The 15460-nt window shown below is 41.2% G+C and overlaps 3 protein-coding genes across 3 annotated transcripts; 1 reads left to right on the top strand and 2 right to left on the bottom strand.

Annotated features, from left to right (window-relative positions):
- The first annotated feature begins 731 nt into the window (after window positions 1-731).
- On the top strand, window positions 732-1768 carry LOC135608783 (uncharacterized). The gene is made up of 2 exons (XM_065101823.1): window positions 732-1341; window positions 1428-1768. The coding sequence occupies exons 1-2, from the start codon at window positions 807-809 to the stop codon at window positions 1766-1768; spliced, it is 876 nt and encodes a 291-aa protein (XP_064957895.1). The 5' UTR covers window positions 732-806.
- A 1208-nt stretch (window positions 1769-2976) lies between these two features.
- On the bottom strand, window positions 2977-11346 carry LOC135610678 (sphingosine kinase 1-like). The gene is made up of 10 exons (XM_065105476.1): window positions 10879-11346; window positions 10427-10549; window positions 10230-10330; window positions 9351-9423; window positions 7055-7141; window positions 6849-6926; window positions 6651-6721; window positions 5197-5493; window positions 4680-4802; window positions 2977-3472 (listed from the first exon to the last, which is right to left on the bottom strand). Exons 1-10 carry the CDS (start codon window positions 11216-11218, stop codon window positions 3272-3274), a joined length of 1494 nt encoding a protein of 497 aa, XP_064961548.1. The 5' UTR covers window positions 11219-11346; the 3' UTR covers window positions 2977-3271.
- Window positions 11347-11819: 473 nt separating this feature from the next.
- LOC135610677 (chlorophyll a-b binding protein 13, chloroplastic-like) lies at window positions 11820-13009 on the bottom strand. Its single transcript, XM_065105475.1, has 3 exons — window positions 12779-13009; window positions 12538-12699; window positions 11820-12456 (listed from the first exon to the last, which is right to left on the bottom strand). The coding sequence occupies exons 1-3, from the start codon at window positions 12914-12916 to the stop codon at window positions 11947-11949; spliced, it is 810 nt and encodes a 269-aa protein (XP_064961547.1). The 5' UTR covers window positions 12917-13009; the 3' UTR covers window positions 11820-11946.
- Window positions 13010-15460: the final 2451 nt, after the last annotated feature.

The raw sequence follows: 15460 nt of genomic DNA, 5'->3' as shown, positions 1-15460 counted from the left end.
ATAACACTAAAGCACCTAACCTGATTTGAGTTGTCTCTACCCATCAAACTCTTGTTAGGTTTAAGTTGTGATCATGGAATACTAAAAGATAAGACATGTTTTGTGGCTTTACAAGACATCATTGTAAAGAAAGCTAAGCCCTATATTTTAGTTCTTTTGAGATCTTTAGGATGGTTGGTTCCATTGGTCAGACGATTGCACCGCCACTATCCTTATCTCAATATATTTCATGTATTAATACTCATAAAATATATACTTGATCTTTTTTATATCATTGAATATGAATATATTTTGTGTTGGAGATGGCACACAGAGAAGAAGAGATGGCACTCATAGGTGTGACCATAAATCGCTTGCATGGCTACCGTTTTGTGGACGTGTGCCGAAGCACTATGAAGTTGGCCACCAACTTCAAGAGAGTTCCCGACGCTTCAAGTTCGACTTCTTTGAGTAGCGTAAAACTTACGTGGATATGGGGCCCGCCTAGTGGCCACGCATGCACCTCCTCGCGCTCTGCCTGTCCACCACCACCTCATCATTCCGTGTGATCTGGGGTAACAGTAAATCCGGACCGTCCAATCCATTATCTTCGTTGAGCCAAGGATGGAGATGTCTCTGGGACCAAAGACTGCACCTCATCGAACGGTCCAAGTTCCATCATTATTGTTCATCACCTCCCATCTCAAAGCATTCTTGTTATAAATGAACCACCTCTGCTCCACTGCCTGATACGAGCGAGGGTGAAACGACCCTGATAAAGAGAAAGGAACGGTTACGATCGCTTACCGACGCAAAGGACGGTGGCGATGGGCTCACGCGATACGAGCAGTCGCGATGGCGGATCCTGGGTGTCGATGGCGCTCGAGACGGTGCTTGCCTTCGCAGGGGTGGTGACGATGGTCCTGGCGCTCCGCCTTGTGGGCCCTACCGTCGTCTGGTTCCTGGCCGCCGAGGTCCCCAGGGCGTACGCCTCCGCCCTGGCTTGGCTCCGGCCGCCCTACATCTACCTCGTCATCAACGGCATCATCATCACCATCGCCGCCTCCTCCCGCTTCCAGAAGCACCCCGCCGCCGACCCCTCGACACTCCCGGTGATGAATCTCGCGGAGGTCCAGGCGCCGGAGTATGAGATGAAGCTTGCGGAGGACGAGCCGCGGAGGGAGTTGTCCGGCCGCGCGAAGGTGGAGGAGGAGTTCATAATATCGACGTCGAGTTGGTCGCCTAAGAGGAGGAGAGGGTCTCTGGCGGAGATGCCAACGGAGTCTTCGGTCGCCGCGGAGGCGAAACCGCTGCTTTCCACCCGGTTCGGCCACCCGAAGGCCGCCGAGCCCAGCGCCGACGGTGGAGTTTCACTCTCTCTCGCCCCACCCTCCTGCTAAGCTCACAAACTTTACTTGAACCAAGCAGGGACAAAACTGTGATTTCAGGGAAGGCGCTCGGGTTGGAGCGGCGGAATGAGACTCTCGAGAGCACGTGGCGGACGATCACGGAGCGGCGGGCGCGCCCGGTCAAGAAGTCCGACACGTGGGACACTCGCAGCGGCGTTTGCCGGGAGGAGCCTGCAGCGGCGATGCGGAAGTCGGAGACGTTGATCGAGGCGGCGGGGGCGGCGTCGAGGGTGAGGCCGAGGAGGGAGGCGTCGAAGGGGCAGGAGGAGCTGAACCGGCGGGTGGAGGCGTTCATCAGGAAGTTCAACCAGGAGATGAGGATGCAGCGGCAGGAGTCGCTGAAGCACCAGATGGAGATGATCAACCGCGGCAACCATTAGAGGAGGAGACCAACCTTGGGCAAGGAATTACTACTACAAGCATGTCCCTTTTCTGATGATACTGAAAGGATTAATTGGGCCGAGGGATGGTGTTGATCCAAAGTCCTCTATTTAAATTTTGGATCAGCTATGAAGATACTGCATTATCATTAAATTGCATCTATGTTGCAATTCCCTGTAACTCAAAATCTTGCACCACATTTAATTCTATTTATCTTAATGCGTTCGTGTTACCGACGGAAGATATAACATGTGACAATATGTACATGATGAAGACAACAACGAGAAAAAAGATGAGACAAACCGATAAGACATCTGCGTCGATGCTAGAAGAGTCTGAGGAGGGTGAGGCATCCGCGTCAATGTTGTACTTCTCTACTTCATCTTCCTCCTCCAAAGTCGATATAGATGTAGAGCAATGTCAGAGGAGGAAGAGGAGATAGGTGAGACATCTACATCACCAACAACGAAAAGAGAGGAGAAAGAGGAGACATGTAAAGTAAAGCGGTGCGACATCGACGTAGATGCCTCACCTCTCTATTTTTTCTTTTTCGGTGTTGCTCTGCATTTGGGTCGGTGTTGAAGAAGGAAGAGGAAGCAATGCGATGTTGATGTAGAGGACTCACCTCTCTTATCTTCCTCCTCCGGTCCCGATGCATATTCATCACCGTTTTGTTTTCTCTTCCTCCTTATCATCGATATTCGGAGTGACGTCGACAAGGTCGACCACCGTATCGTTCTCGCTAATTACCACCACAACAACTACTCACAGTGTCATCATTTGTCACCACTATTAAAATTATCTTTTTATCTATCATTTTCGTCTCATTCATACATATTAAATGAAATTATATGTTTTTCTTTCATAATTATAAAGATTTCAATATAAATTTTTTAAGTAAATACTAAAAGGTTATAACTATATAATATATAATTAACCTCAAACAAGTGAGAAAACAACAATAATTGATTCTAAAATGCCGAGTTTGCCGATGATTTATCCATGCGAGCATCGGTCGACATCACCTGCAGCGTCAATAATCGATTCCATTGTGTTCCACAGGGGAATATTATCTACAGTATAACTAGTCATCAGAAACATTCCATCGTCTCGTAGATGCCAATAAAGATCAAAAAAGCATGTTTCGAAATCAAGATCTTACAAACATGTGATGCCAATTATATGTTGAGAAGCATCTTAGGAGCAGTAAAGCACACAACAACCAAATGTAATATATCTTCATGAACAGAAGGTTAGTTAAAGATCAGTAACAAAAAGTATTACTGCACAAAAATGGAAAAGCTGTATTGGACCTTCTCTCATTTGATGTTCATGCATGCAAGCTATAATGCAGTGTTTGATAATAAAGCAATATAACCTTTTCTCATTCCAACCCCCCTCTTTTTCCCTTTAAGAAAAAAAAAATGAGGTATGGAAAAAAATATATATAATGTCCCATTTATTTGGCATCAGCAATTTGGATATTCTTCCACCTTCTAGGTTTAGGGCATGGGAGAGAATATGGTAGCTAAACCTTGGTCCACTATCATCTGAATGGGAGGACCATAATCCATCAAATACTTATGTTCACTGTTTACAGCAGATTCATCTCCCCTAGCTATAACCTCACCATCTGAGTCGATGATGCCACCTTTGGTGGGATGCCCAACACGCTTACCGGGCTCTAATCGGAATGCCTTGACCTGAAAAATCAAAGATCAACAAAGTGAACAAAATAAACCAAGCTCTTGTATGCGTATACAGAGAGGCTTATATATGCAAACAGATGGTAGGCTTATAACAAATAAGATACCAGACATTCAAACATACAAAGCAGAGATCCAGGAGAAATGCTCTACAAAAGTATATATAATTGACCAGGAAGAAAGAATGAAGTGGTTGTATTGGGATCATATGAGAGGATAAATGGACAGGAGATGGTGACAAGTATTTTTATGGATAAGTGTGTTCTTTGTCCGAAGAAAAGAGAAACATATAGGTGTTTCAATTAGGAAAATCTAGACCAAATCAAAAGTAAATACATTATCTAGTAGAACATGTCTCCTATTGCATTTATTGTACTGGTATGATGGTGGAATGGGCAAGTGACCAACTATTGGTCCTTTTCCTAGTAGGAGCAACTCACAGGTTAATCCATCTTCAGTGGGAGTGTTACAACTCCTCTTTAAACTATTATCCATTTTTTAAGATGTTCAATTTTCTAAAGCTTTTAAATATTTTGGATAACTCGACCAACTTTTTAAGCTTTGCTCACTTCCGATACAACTGTTAGAGAAATAGTTTAAAGTTTAAGCTTGAGAATATGCAGTTTAAACATATTTTAGTTTTATGAAGTACATCTTTCTTAGCAAAAATCCTTATAAAGTGTCTCCAGCTATACACTTGATCCTGAAGGACATATTTACAATGTAGTTCCAGCTTCACATCCTATCTTGCTGTTTTCTCCATCTTTCTCTTTCTAAATAAAGCTTAACAAAGTAAGGTCTGGCCTAGTTTAGGCTGTTTACAAAATAAAATGACATTTCACTTCGATCGCTAGCTGGTAACTAGCACAGCTCACTAGCAAATACTTTCTCCATCAGGACTACTCATTGGTTTATTATCATAAATCATAATCATCTCTAATGATGCTTAAGTCTAAATACCTTAAAGCCAAATAAATAATACTACTAAAACTCTGAAATATATTGCCAGGAAGTGCAAGCTTATATTATGTTTCTTCCTAATTCTCTTCATTAATATAACTTTGAAGTCGATCATAGCCTCAAAATCTTTCTTTTTATGGATAACTGTTGCCTCATGTGCAAAACTTCAGTGTATTATAAAAGAAGACAAACAACTACCCAAGAACGAGATAGCTACTTAAAAGGTCAGAAACACATGGCGCACCTTCAAATACATCACATAAGATGATTTCACGTAGCTTCCATCACTCATTTTCAACATCATTCCTAGAAGGGCTGATCTTGGACAATTCCTGACTATGATTACATCCAAGCAGCCATCTGAAAACTGCATCAACATAAAGAATCACCTTCTGATGTGAAATGTATATTACCGAAGTGAAATATGTACCAAGGAGTAATACTAATTAACAAATTACAGACAAAAACAACTTCTCCAAGGATATTAAAACTTGAAGAAAGAACTATTTCAGCCATCTTCTTCCTCAAAGGTATAAATAATTATCTGACCTCTTGTCTATAGTTCCATTAAATGTTTAAGATGAATATATCAACATGCAGATATCTCTGCTTGCTTGAATTCTCATCAAACTAGTCAATGAGTCTCTTCTCATGTCAATAAAACAGGCAAAACCAACACTCACACTCCTGAATGTATCATGTTTTTTAACAGAAATGTGATGTGTGAAGAAAGAAACTTATGACCACAAGCAAAATGCTACCTTGGCTTTAGGTGCCGGGATATAATTTTCTGCCGAAAAGGGCACATTGTTGACCCAAAGTGAAACAAAAGGACCACCAATGGACCTCCATTCCAATCCCTCCAAGGAAATCTCTGGTCCCTGGTATCCACATGACTTGACCGTAGTGGCACTTCCTTGGTCTTGTTTAGATGGTAGAATGTGACCCTTGAAGTTATCAACTTGCTTTACTGGTTCACCATATGCTTCATAACCAGGTGCTGGAACAAAGTGGACATGCCCGTGGTATTTTCGCAATTTCATTATGCGGAGAAGAGCCTGTAAACAACACAATTAATAATAGCATAAAGCATAATTCTGGGTAAATAATGCATGCTTATCAACTATACCAATTTGAAGGGGGAGGAGGTGGGGTGAGTGGGTTCACCAACAAGCTGGAGGCTGAATCTACACAGATCCTGCTAATGCAGGTTCTAGGAAGACACATGAAGATGTCTGATACAGAGGCAGCAAAAGGATATCTGATAAGGTCTCTGTCCACACATCTTTTTACAACCCTTGAACTAAACTGCCACTCAATTTACCAATATTCAAATAGATCATAGAAGCCCCAAAATACATCTTCAACAATCCTACTGGTCCTTTTGAATACTTATTCTTCATCCATAATGCCCATGCTGCGTAAAAGCTAGTAGTTTGAAAAAGTAACATGAAGGTAGAAAGTAATTTCTTGGTTCATGAGTGAATGAAGATAGCACAGGTCATCTTTCAATCTATCTCTCTTTTTTTGTTTCTTTAATTTAATATTCAAATTTGTCTAGTGCTTCAGGCTGAATCTCAACACTATTTCCAGCCTAAACATTCCTATCAATGCCTATAACAAAATAAAAGGTGCTCTCACTTCATACTACTAGGAGTGCATAACCACAGGCAAAGAGCTGGATGCAAATCCTTCTATATCTGCTTACGTAGATAATCACAGGCAAAGACCACATGATAATGGTGTTAAAAAATGAACCATCAGACCAGGAATGCTATCAGTAATAGAGATAAAAATGAAGGTTTTTGATCGAGGAATGTTACTGTGGTAGCATTCTTAGAAAGAAATTCTGTGCCTCAGTGGTGTTCAACTGCTTGACAGCTCTCCTCCAAAGATTAGTTTCCTCCCTTAAAACCGTGAATACTGTAAGATGTAGTTGAACCTTAACTAGAATGCAGCAATGATCAAGAAAGAAGGATAGAGCTTCTAGAAATTGTTTAAAATATGATAGCTTAATATATCTCGAAGCGAAAATGGGGTTTAGGCTTCCACTAACAAATGATGCTATATAAGCCAATACATACTTATTAGATGCACAGTTCACATAATTTCTATATGAAACACTCAATTGCAACTTGCTTTATCACAATTATACTTGAAAGCTTTGAAGAGGAATGTAAAAGATATTGAGGAAACTAAACTATGACTGACATACATATATATCAAAGCGAGGACTTCCCATCCACCTATACTTCTCAGATTCGATATCAACATCAGCTACCAAGCCTGCAGGTACATTGGATGACTTTCAGTTGTACGCATAGGAATTTCCACCCAGATAAAATAATTCTGTTAAAATTTACAGACTTAAATTGTATGTTTTCAGACAAAAAAGGGCTTTATTTTTCCATACCCCAGATAAGCAACAAGACACTGAAAAACTTTTTCTCTCCTTGTAAGACAATAGCAACATCCAGAGAGTGCTTGTGACCTGTACATAGCAAAGATTGGCTATTGGAGTAGTGTATTATAATATCAATAGAGTTAGCAACTGCACCAACCTTCTTCAAGGTACAGATCCTGTGAAAACCGAAACAGGGTTGCCAAACAAAAGATTACCTCTTATAACTGCAAATGTAGCATTTGGAATAGAGCACAAATCGCCAGCCGGATCCAAAAGTGATTTCACCATGCCATTTCCTGTACCTAAAGGCAAGGAAAAAACCAACATAACCATCATGTGTCATGACTACAACATATAATCAATTTATGCACTGTGATTATGAGTGATTGAACAAAAATCTTTTCAGGATATGATGTAGATTAGTAGATGAGTCAACAGGCAAGTCAACTACAGACAGAAGGTGAAGTTCAATCACAACCAAGAAATAATGAGAAAAAAAATATGACAGACGTAAAAAAACACAAGAAAATTTCTCTTTAGTACATGTAAAATGGAGCAAAGTTTATGTCCCTAACTATTGCACACCATATGTTACCAGAGATTTTGCAACCAGAAATGTTTGAATAGGAAATCCTTGCTTCTTCATTCATCTTGCACAGGTAACTCTTATTTTGACCATGTTACTCGAGAAGACAAAAGTATCATAAACAACAACCAGCATTGTGCTCTATAATTCTGATGCATATGCAACACATATTATATAACCTACAGACACACATGAGAAAACAAAGAATTCTCAAGGATTGGAGAAGTTCATCACAAGATTCACTATTGCACCAATAGAGAACTTATGTGTGAGAAACTGATCTCCATTCATCTGCTAGGGCCATGCCCTATCCATGAGAAACCTATGATGAAAACATCATGCATCTCATGAAATTCACTATCTGTTTTAAAATAAACATTAAGAACAAGGTCTTGTGAGGTTGTGACAACTGATCAGATCCAGGCCAAATTAGGTATTCAGCTATACTGGCTGAAATGGCTGTCAAATGTATATCATTGTGCCATTTTGAGTCCAGAACCACATTGCAAAAAATTAAAACCAATTTTCAATCTGGTCAACTTCAGGTAGACACTGTACTGACTGGGTTGGCGTGCAAGATGAGAATCAATACAACCCATTTGATAACATTAGTTTCGCTATCACTAAAAGCAAGTCCCTTAGATGAACAACAAATCAAAAGGTATAAGCTTTTAGCTAGTCAAAGGAAAACAAGCTATCACAGATAAAATTGTAAATGGGGTGTTTGATGTGATACTCATGTATGTCCGTATCTTTCGGTTTTATTCATGTTTTGCACAGTATGTTAAAGGCTAATAGTAGGCTTAGTAGCCCCATTTTGATTGGTTTTGGTGGCCGTCTTAGACTTGCAAACAAAGGTTGTGTCATGTGGGCACTTGTGGGGATTTCGATCCGTAGTGGACCATTTTGGACCCTTTGTTATATGACCGTTCTAAGCTTGTGAAGTCTATATTTGTAATTTGAATTGACTATGAAGTGTTTGCTAAGATAGTTGCTTGTGAATCCCAAGTGAAATGTTTTCTCTAACCCATTTTCTCTTTTGTAGGTCCTAAGGGACCATAGGAGGTTCCGGGGAGGCTGACCTTTGCGGACGGACACGCAAGGGTGTCGCACGACTTAAGCAAAACCAGCTAAGTCTGTGACATATGGTATCAGAGTGAGACAAGCATACTTAGAAACACTTGACATGCAAACGTGAGGGACCTAGTGGAGTTGTGCCAAGGGCTATGAGCACGCGCGATCGTTTGGGGGAGATGGGCATGGAGATGTAGGGAAAAGAGTCGCTCAAAGGAGCGAGTATATGAGATTAACATTCAGATGAATGGTCAACTCTTCGCGCGAGGGGTACTACGAGGACAAGCAAGCTGGGAAGAATGTGTAGCGCACAAAGGTTAGGAATGCTGAGTTCGAGCTATGGCTTGACGTTGGCAACCAAATTTGACGGTGCTCAAGGCAAACGGGGTACTTGGTAAAGGATGAGATCGTGAAAGGTGGGATGGGTTGCTCAGCGATCGAAAGAGTTGTGTAAAGCTCACAGAGGTGAGGGGAATTATTAACTCGAAGAATTCGGTACTCATACAAGGGCTTGTATGTGGACAATGGATTGTTCGTGGCCATCCCAAGGCGATCGAAACTCGATGCCACGAAGCAATGAAACTTTCTCTTCGGCATGAGAAGGATACGTTCGTAGGAGGTTGAAGTGTGCAGCGAGTTCAGCATGTTGCTAGGAATAAGCCTTCAACTAGTCAAAGGAAAACAAGCGTTGCTTGGATGACATATGCACTTTAATGATATGCACTTTTACTAGGTTGTGTTATTATAATCACTATATATGTCGAAGATGCTAATCAATGAAAAAACAAAATGTTGACTTATATCAAAAGACACAAATATCAAAGACAGAACAAATGTCAAAATAGACACACCTGCTGGAATTACCCCAAGAGGTACCTTAATTGCGGTAGCCCAGTCTTCTCTATTCAGCAAACCATTAACTACCTACCCATGAGGAGAATGAAAAAAGAAGTAAAGAATTCAAGAGAAAAAAATATATCAACTAATCAGTATCACAATATAGGCAAACCCAGGGGTTATGTACGAGCATGCATGTAGAAATTCTAGAATAACTAGTATCAAATGTGGATATAACATTGTCGACTATTAAGGAAATTTGAAAAGGGAATATACCAAGATTTTCGGGATGTGCATGTTTTATCAAGTTTGACAATTAAGCCACGGAAGATTTAGTTCAAGCTAAAGGATATGTCTATAAATATGCTACTTGTATAAATTGTTTCCGGTGAAAACTAAAGAACCCATGGATCTGAGGACACCTAAAACCAACCTAATGAATAGCATAATGAGAGAAAAGAGGCAAAATATTTCTTTGCTTTCCAGCTAATCAAGATTTGGTATATAACACAAGAAATCATAGATGCCTGGACATTAATAAAGGTAGTGGACTCCATAGAATAAAAGGTAAACAGATACATGTAGATGGAGATGTTGTCCCAAAATGTCTATCAAGGATATGTATCTTTCTTTATGTTACTTTATGGTAATCTCGAGAAATATATGAATGCATGTTGAATACTCTTTGGTAATAATTGGTACCCACTTATGACACATTAGTGTTCCATACTAAAATAAGAAGTTAAATACTAACAAAATCCAGATAAAAAGCCATGTGAGTCTTGATTTTCCTGTCCATTACACAAGTCTTGATTTAGATAAGACTCCTAATTCCTGTCCACCTTTAACCAGACTCTTTTGTGTGCATGCAAGTGTCAAGATGAGTTACTAACCTCCACAAGAACACCATCACCGCTGACACACACAATACCATCATAATTTAGAAGATCCAACGATTTTGTGATTTCTTGAGCATGATTCCGATGCTTAGTTTCTGAAGAGGTAGAATATGACAAATCAACTTCTTAGTACCATCAAACCGAGGAATCATATTTAGTTCAGAACAATTAGAAAGGAGTCACATGCTCACCAATTATGGTACAATCGATGTCAGCAGCTGCAAGAAGTGGCTTGATCTCTTTTTTGAAAACCGTTCTTGCACATTTCTTTCCAGAAAATGGGTTTACAATGATAAACAAATTCTTTGGCCGGCCTACAAGGCAAGAGATGAATTTGACAATTTAGATATTATTAATCACGAGAAAAAAAATTCAGAATGCTCTGATTCCCTTGCTTCTTAGAATATAATCACAACTCACAAGCAAAAGAGATAACAGACAACATAGCTCAATTGACTTCCAAAAGGCATTTACATAATGAAAAAAAACAATAAATAAGATTATGTGTGTCTTGAATGTGGAGTCATAATGACAAATGGGTTGATATAAAACTAGTATTCTTTTGGAAATAATTGCGACAGTAATTTGACCAAAATCTTGGTCTTTATACACAATGATAGCGACCTATAGAGTACTTACTTACCAAGGGAGTCCATGTAATCCCTCAATTTGGCGCTCCACCGCCGCGCCGCAGCTTCGTTCGGCATCTCCAACGTATAATCCCTCCTCACCCTCCTCCTCTTCACGGAGGACCGCTCTAAGCAGCAGAAGCCGTGCTCAGATGCCTCCAGGAAAGCCTTGATCGTAATCCGGAGGCCAATGGTCTCCAGCCCTAGCACTTCCGACTCCAAGCTCAGGCACCTTTCGCCTCCCCTGGATCCCCACCGCAGCGTCCCGTCCGCTGCCAGGCTCGCCTCAGCCACCGCCCCGTTCACCCGTATCCACTCCCACGGGACTTCCATCGCCGTCTCCTCATCTGCCATCTTCGCCAAACAGACAGAAGGCGACCGAGCGAGCGAGAGAGAGAGAGAGAGAGAGACAGGCGACAGAGCGAGTCTACCATCAAATAGAAAATAGGTAATCGCTTCAAGGCGCGAGCCAACTGACAACACTCCAGGAAATATTCTTGCGGAGCGATCCTTTTCCTACCAGATATTTTCTTGCAAGCCATTACCTGCCATATGATTGGAGCCCATAAAGGGTCCCACTTGAGGGGAGCTGATTGGTGAACCACGTGGATGGTAAACAAGCCAACGTGGTTTCCTTTCTCGAAGGAGACGATTGGGGTTCGTTGCGGAAACGTTTCGGTCCACTCGTTGAGGTCTGAACTTGTTTTCATAATGTTTTTAAAACAAAAAACAAAAATGTAGAAAGGGGCCAACACACGAAACAAATCGATGTCGTTGATGAGCGTTTTGCAAGTCAACGCCCGTGACTTTTTCGATCTCAATTCATCTCCTTCAAATCAAACTATAATACAACTAAATAATCATGTTCTTATCCTGAAAATGTCAACGCCGGAAGGGAATTTTGGAGCCATTGCGTTCATAATTATGGTTAGAATAATGATTTGCATCACGAGAATGTTTATACCAGCAGCTTAAATTAGGATTAAGGAGCACATCGTAGATACAGCAAGAACGAACACGCGCAGCAATCATGTTCTTCCCCAAATCATGGACACAGTGAAGCAAGAGATGGTGAGGGGGAATTAAGAGCCTGGCACGAACTTGGTGGCGTAAACCCAAGCATTGTTAGCGACGGGGTTGTCGAGATGATCCAAGAGGTTCTCCAGAGGCCCCTTCCCTGTCACGATGGCCTGCACGAAGAACCCAAACATGGAGAACATCGCCAGCCTCCCGTTCTTGATCTCCTTCACCTTCAGCTCCGCGAACGTGGCGGGGTCGTCGGCGAGGCCCAGGGGATCGAAGTAGGTGCCACCGGGGTACAGATCGTTGCCCTCCCCAACTCCGGGAAGCCCGTTGATGCGGAAGCCCTCGACCAGGCCCATGAGGACGACCTGGCAACCCAGCACGGCCAGTATGCTCTGGGCGTGCACCAGGTTGGGGTTGCCGAGGTAGTCCAGCCCGCCGTCGGAGAAGATCTGCGCGCCTGCCTTGAACCACACCGGCTCCTTGAAGTCCACCTTCACCCACTTCTCCAGCACCTCCGGGGTGATGCAGCCGAACGCCCCCAGCATTGCCCACCTCCCATGGATCACCTGACACCAACAAAACAACGCTCTCGGTTTACGATCGGAGTTCATCGCCGCCGCTATCGAAGCAGAGGCGTAGGTGGTTACCTCGAGAGCTCTGTTCCTGGCAAAGGCTTCGGGGTCGGCGGAAAGGCCGGCGGTATCCCAGCCGTAGTCACCGGGGAACTCTCCCTTGAGGTACGACGGTGTCTGCGCCGAGAAGGGGCCCAAGTACTTGACGCGGTCTGGTCCATACCACAGCTCGTTTCCCTGCCATGGATGACACCATCAGATGCGCTACTTGGATTAGATTCAAACGGAGAGAGGGAAGAGCTACACGGCGGCATACCATGGTGATCCTTCCTTTGCCCATGGGAACAGCATCTCTGAGAGGGTTGGCGCTCGACGCCCGGGTTTGGCCGAGGAATGGGGACGGAGCGACCACTGTGGTGGCGCGAGAAGAAGCTGCAGTCAGGGTTGCTGCCATCTCTGCGGCTGTGGTGTGGGTGTCTTGAACTGTGTCTCAGTTTCTGGTGGTGAGAGGTGGATGGAGAGGAATGGATGCCGAGGAAGGTATGTAAGCAGAGGAGGGAGAGAGAGAGAGAGAGGACGGAAGGAGAGGCTCTGGACAGAAGTGTAAGGTGGAGATTTCCGGATCTAGTTTGGGCCAATGAGAGGTCTCAAAAGGATCTGAAGCATGTCCACCTCATCTCATTTTATCTGACTGCTATCTTCTCTCAGCCTGCATAACCAATCATGGATTATTCATCCTCCTCTTATCCTGGTTTGATCTTTTGGGCTGTAATGTTAGTTGTCTTGTAAATTAGAATCTTCTTGATTCTTTTATGAAATATATATATAAATATATATATATATATATATATATATATATATATATATATATATATTACAACTATGTGACTGTGTCAAATTATATACTAAATAATAAAACAAAACAAGCACTTCATCAATTACTTCTTAATACATTCATGCATACCATAATTGTTAGATTGGAGATTTTACGGGTTAATTATATATTATCTTAATTAATTATTTTTAATATAACGATCTTTATATTTTTAAAAGTTATATTGGGATCCTATAGTTACGAAAGTAAAATATTTAATATTATTTCTCTTTACACCATCAATTCTATTAATGAAAATATAGCACATACTCGGTGATGAACCGAAGTAAGACAACATGTGTTCGATGATAGACCCTATAGTATTTTCATTAGTAAAATAGACAACGTGAGAAAAAACGAGATTAAATATTTTATTTACATGAGTATAAGAATCTTAATATAATTTTTAAAAATATATGGATATTGATGTTAAAAATAACTAATTACAAGAGTGATATGTCTTTAACCCAAACTTACTAAGATGCTATTAAGTCCTTAGATTTATTTTGTTAAGTGTTTTATCTAATTTTATTTTTTAAATATTCCATGTGTTTGGTTAGAATTCTTTGTTATATTTCTATGAATATGTTTAATAGGAGATGACATCGTCAGATTGTTATTGATTGAACATTTTATGACACTTTATGATCATAAGGATATACTTAGAAATTACTGAGAAAACACCGAAATGATTAATCCATTGTCAATGAAAAGGTATTGGAAGAGATAAGATGACTTTATATTGGATATAATATATATAAATCTATCATATTTCTTGTATTTGAAAGTTGTTTTTGGTTCTTCATTTTTATATTTCTGTCTGATACAACACTGTTAATATATTATGGCAATTCGATTGTTAATACAAATTACTAAGATTATGCTTTTGAAATGATTGGCATGGATCTTAGTTTAGATTTTCTATTTTAATGATCATTTTGTTACTTTGTATTTTTTTATTGATAGCTATAATTTATGAAACTTACGGTCTATTCACATAAAATGTATCGAGCGTTAACCGACAAATAACTTCATTTGATTCAAATTACTTATCAAAATATTTAAACTGAAGTTAATATAGTATATTAATCAGACCCTTATAAGTCAATCTTAATCTTATAGACAAAGTAAAGTACCGATACGAACTTGCAAACACATGGAGAGGCAGTATGAACTTTCACGAAGCTTCCCTTTTGGCTTTGGTGCAATTCTTTTAAGAAAATTCTCTCTCTCGTCGATTGATGAGGAGAAGCTACCGAGAAAAAGCCTGATTTGAGATGAAAGAAAAGCTTGATGTCGCCATTGTCGATGGGTTTCGATCAGGAAACGAGATGCGAAGACGACGTAGAACCCGAGCATTCAGTCATCACCTCTGCTTCTCAGCAACTCCGATGCGGAAATCTGTGCGGAAATTGATCCATAGAAAGCTCGAAAACTGCATTTAGGAGGAAGCTGCTTCGACACGGTTTCCGATTTCCCTGTGACGTGAACACCCGAAGGATTTCTCTGCAAGTACACTCGGTATTTGACATCCTGTTCTTCCCAGTTTAGCTTGACCGAACTCCATTGGTGTGTTCTTTGAGAGCGTTCTTATCTCTGAGTGCTGCTGCACCGCAGGTGAGTCTGAAACTGAGCATCCACTTGGGTCTAACTCATACATAATTGCGGACAAATTGTGGAATTCGGTGGCAGCAACTCTTCTTTGTCAATTGATCTCAGGAAACTACTGAGTAAAAGACTGGATTATGTTTAGAGGAAGGAAAAGCCTGACTGACGTGCAGTCGATGGACTTCTATCAGCATTTCCAGAGCTCACAATTTCACCGAAATTTGAAGGAAACTGATGCAGAAATGGATCGAAAGCTCTACTAAATTTCCTGTTGGACCGAAACTCCCATCAGCTCCATAGCTGCTGCATTCTCTCGGAAGCTTCGTCGTCGAACAAAATCCGAACGCTCTTCCTCTATAAGTAAATGTCATTCGCCATCTGTTACCGTGCACCATTCACTTGCAGTTGCAGTGTGTTCTTCTCAGTACTACTGAGATGACAATGCTCGGAGCAAGCGGGATTCTCACGTTGTTCGTTTGCATCGCTGAATCCTGCTTCGTCCTTAAGGCGCTGCAA

The sequence above is a fragment of the Musa acuminata genome, chromosome BXJ2-4 (assembly GCF_036884655.1).
Source record: "Musa acuminata AAA Group cultivar baxijiao chromosome BXJ2-4, Cavendish_Baxijiao_AAA, whole genome shotgun sequence".
Lineage (NCBI taxonomy): Eukaryota > Viridiplantae > Streptophyta > Magnoliopsida > Zingiberales > Musaceae > Musa > Musa acuminata.
Note: the sequence above shows the minus strand (reverse complement) of the source record. Positions and strands in the feature narration are given on the sequence as shown.

What these genes read in the sequence shown, in the direction of transcription:
- LOC135610677 (XM_065105475.1), bottom strand. Translation starts at nt 12,916, where the DNA reads ATGGCAGCAACCCTGACTGCAGCTTCTTCTCGCGCCACCACAGTGGTC. An exon ending in GCAAAGGAAGGATCACCATG is followed by an intron (nt 12,700 to 12,778) that starts GTATGCCGCCGT and finishes CATCCATGGCAG; the next exon opens with GGAAACGAGCTGTGGTATGG. An exon ending in CCAGGAACAGAGCTCTCGAG is followed by an intron (nt 12,457 to 12,537) that starts GTAACCACCTAC and finishes TGTTGGTGTCAG; the next exon opens with GTGATCCATGGGAGGTGGGC.
- LOC135608783 (XM_065101823.1), top strand. Translation starts at nt 807, where the DNA reads ATGGGCTCACGCGATACGAGCAGTCGCGATGGCGGATCCTGGGTGTCG. An exon ending in CGCCGAGCCCAGCGCCGACG is followed by an intron (nt 1,342 to 1,427) that starts GTGGAGTTTCAC and finishes CTGTGATTTCAG; the next exon opens with GGAAGGCGCTCGGGTTGGAG.
- LOC135610678 (XM_065105476.1), bottom strand. Translation starts at nt 11,218, where the DNA reads ATGGCAGATGAGGAGACGGCGATGGAAGTCCCGTGGGAGTGGATACGG. An exon ending in TCTTGGGGTAATTCCAGCAG is followed by an intron (nt 7,142 to 9,350) that starts GTGTGTCTATTT and finishes CCTTGCCTTTAG; the next exon opens with GTACAGGAAATGGCATGGTG. An exon ending in TGTCTTGTTGCTTATCTGGG is followed by an intron (nt 6,722 to 6,848) that starts GTATGGAAAAAT and finishes ATGTACCTGCAG; the next exon opens with GCTTGGTAGCTGATGTTGAT.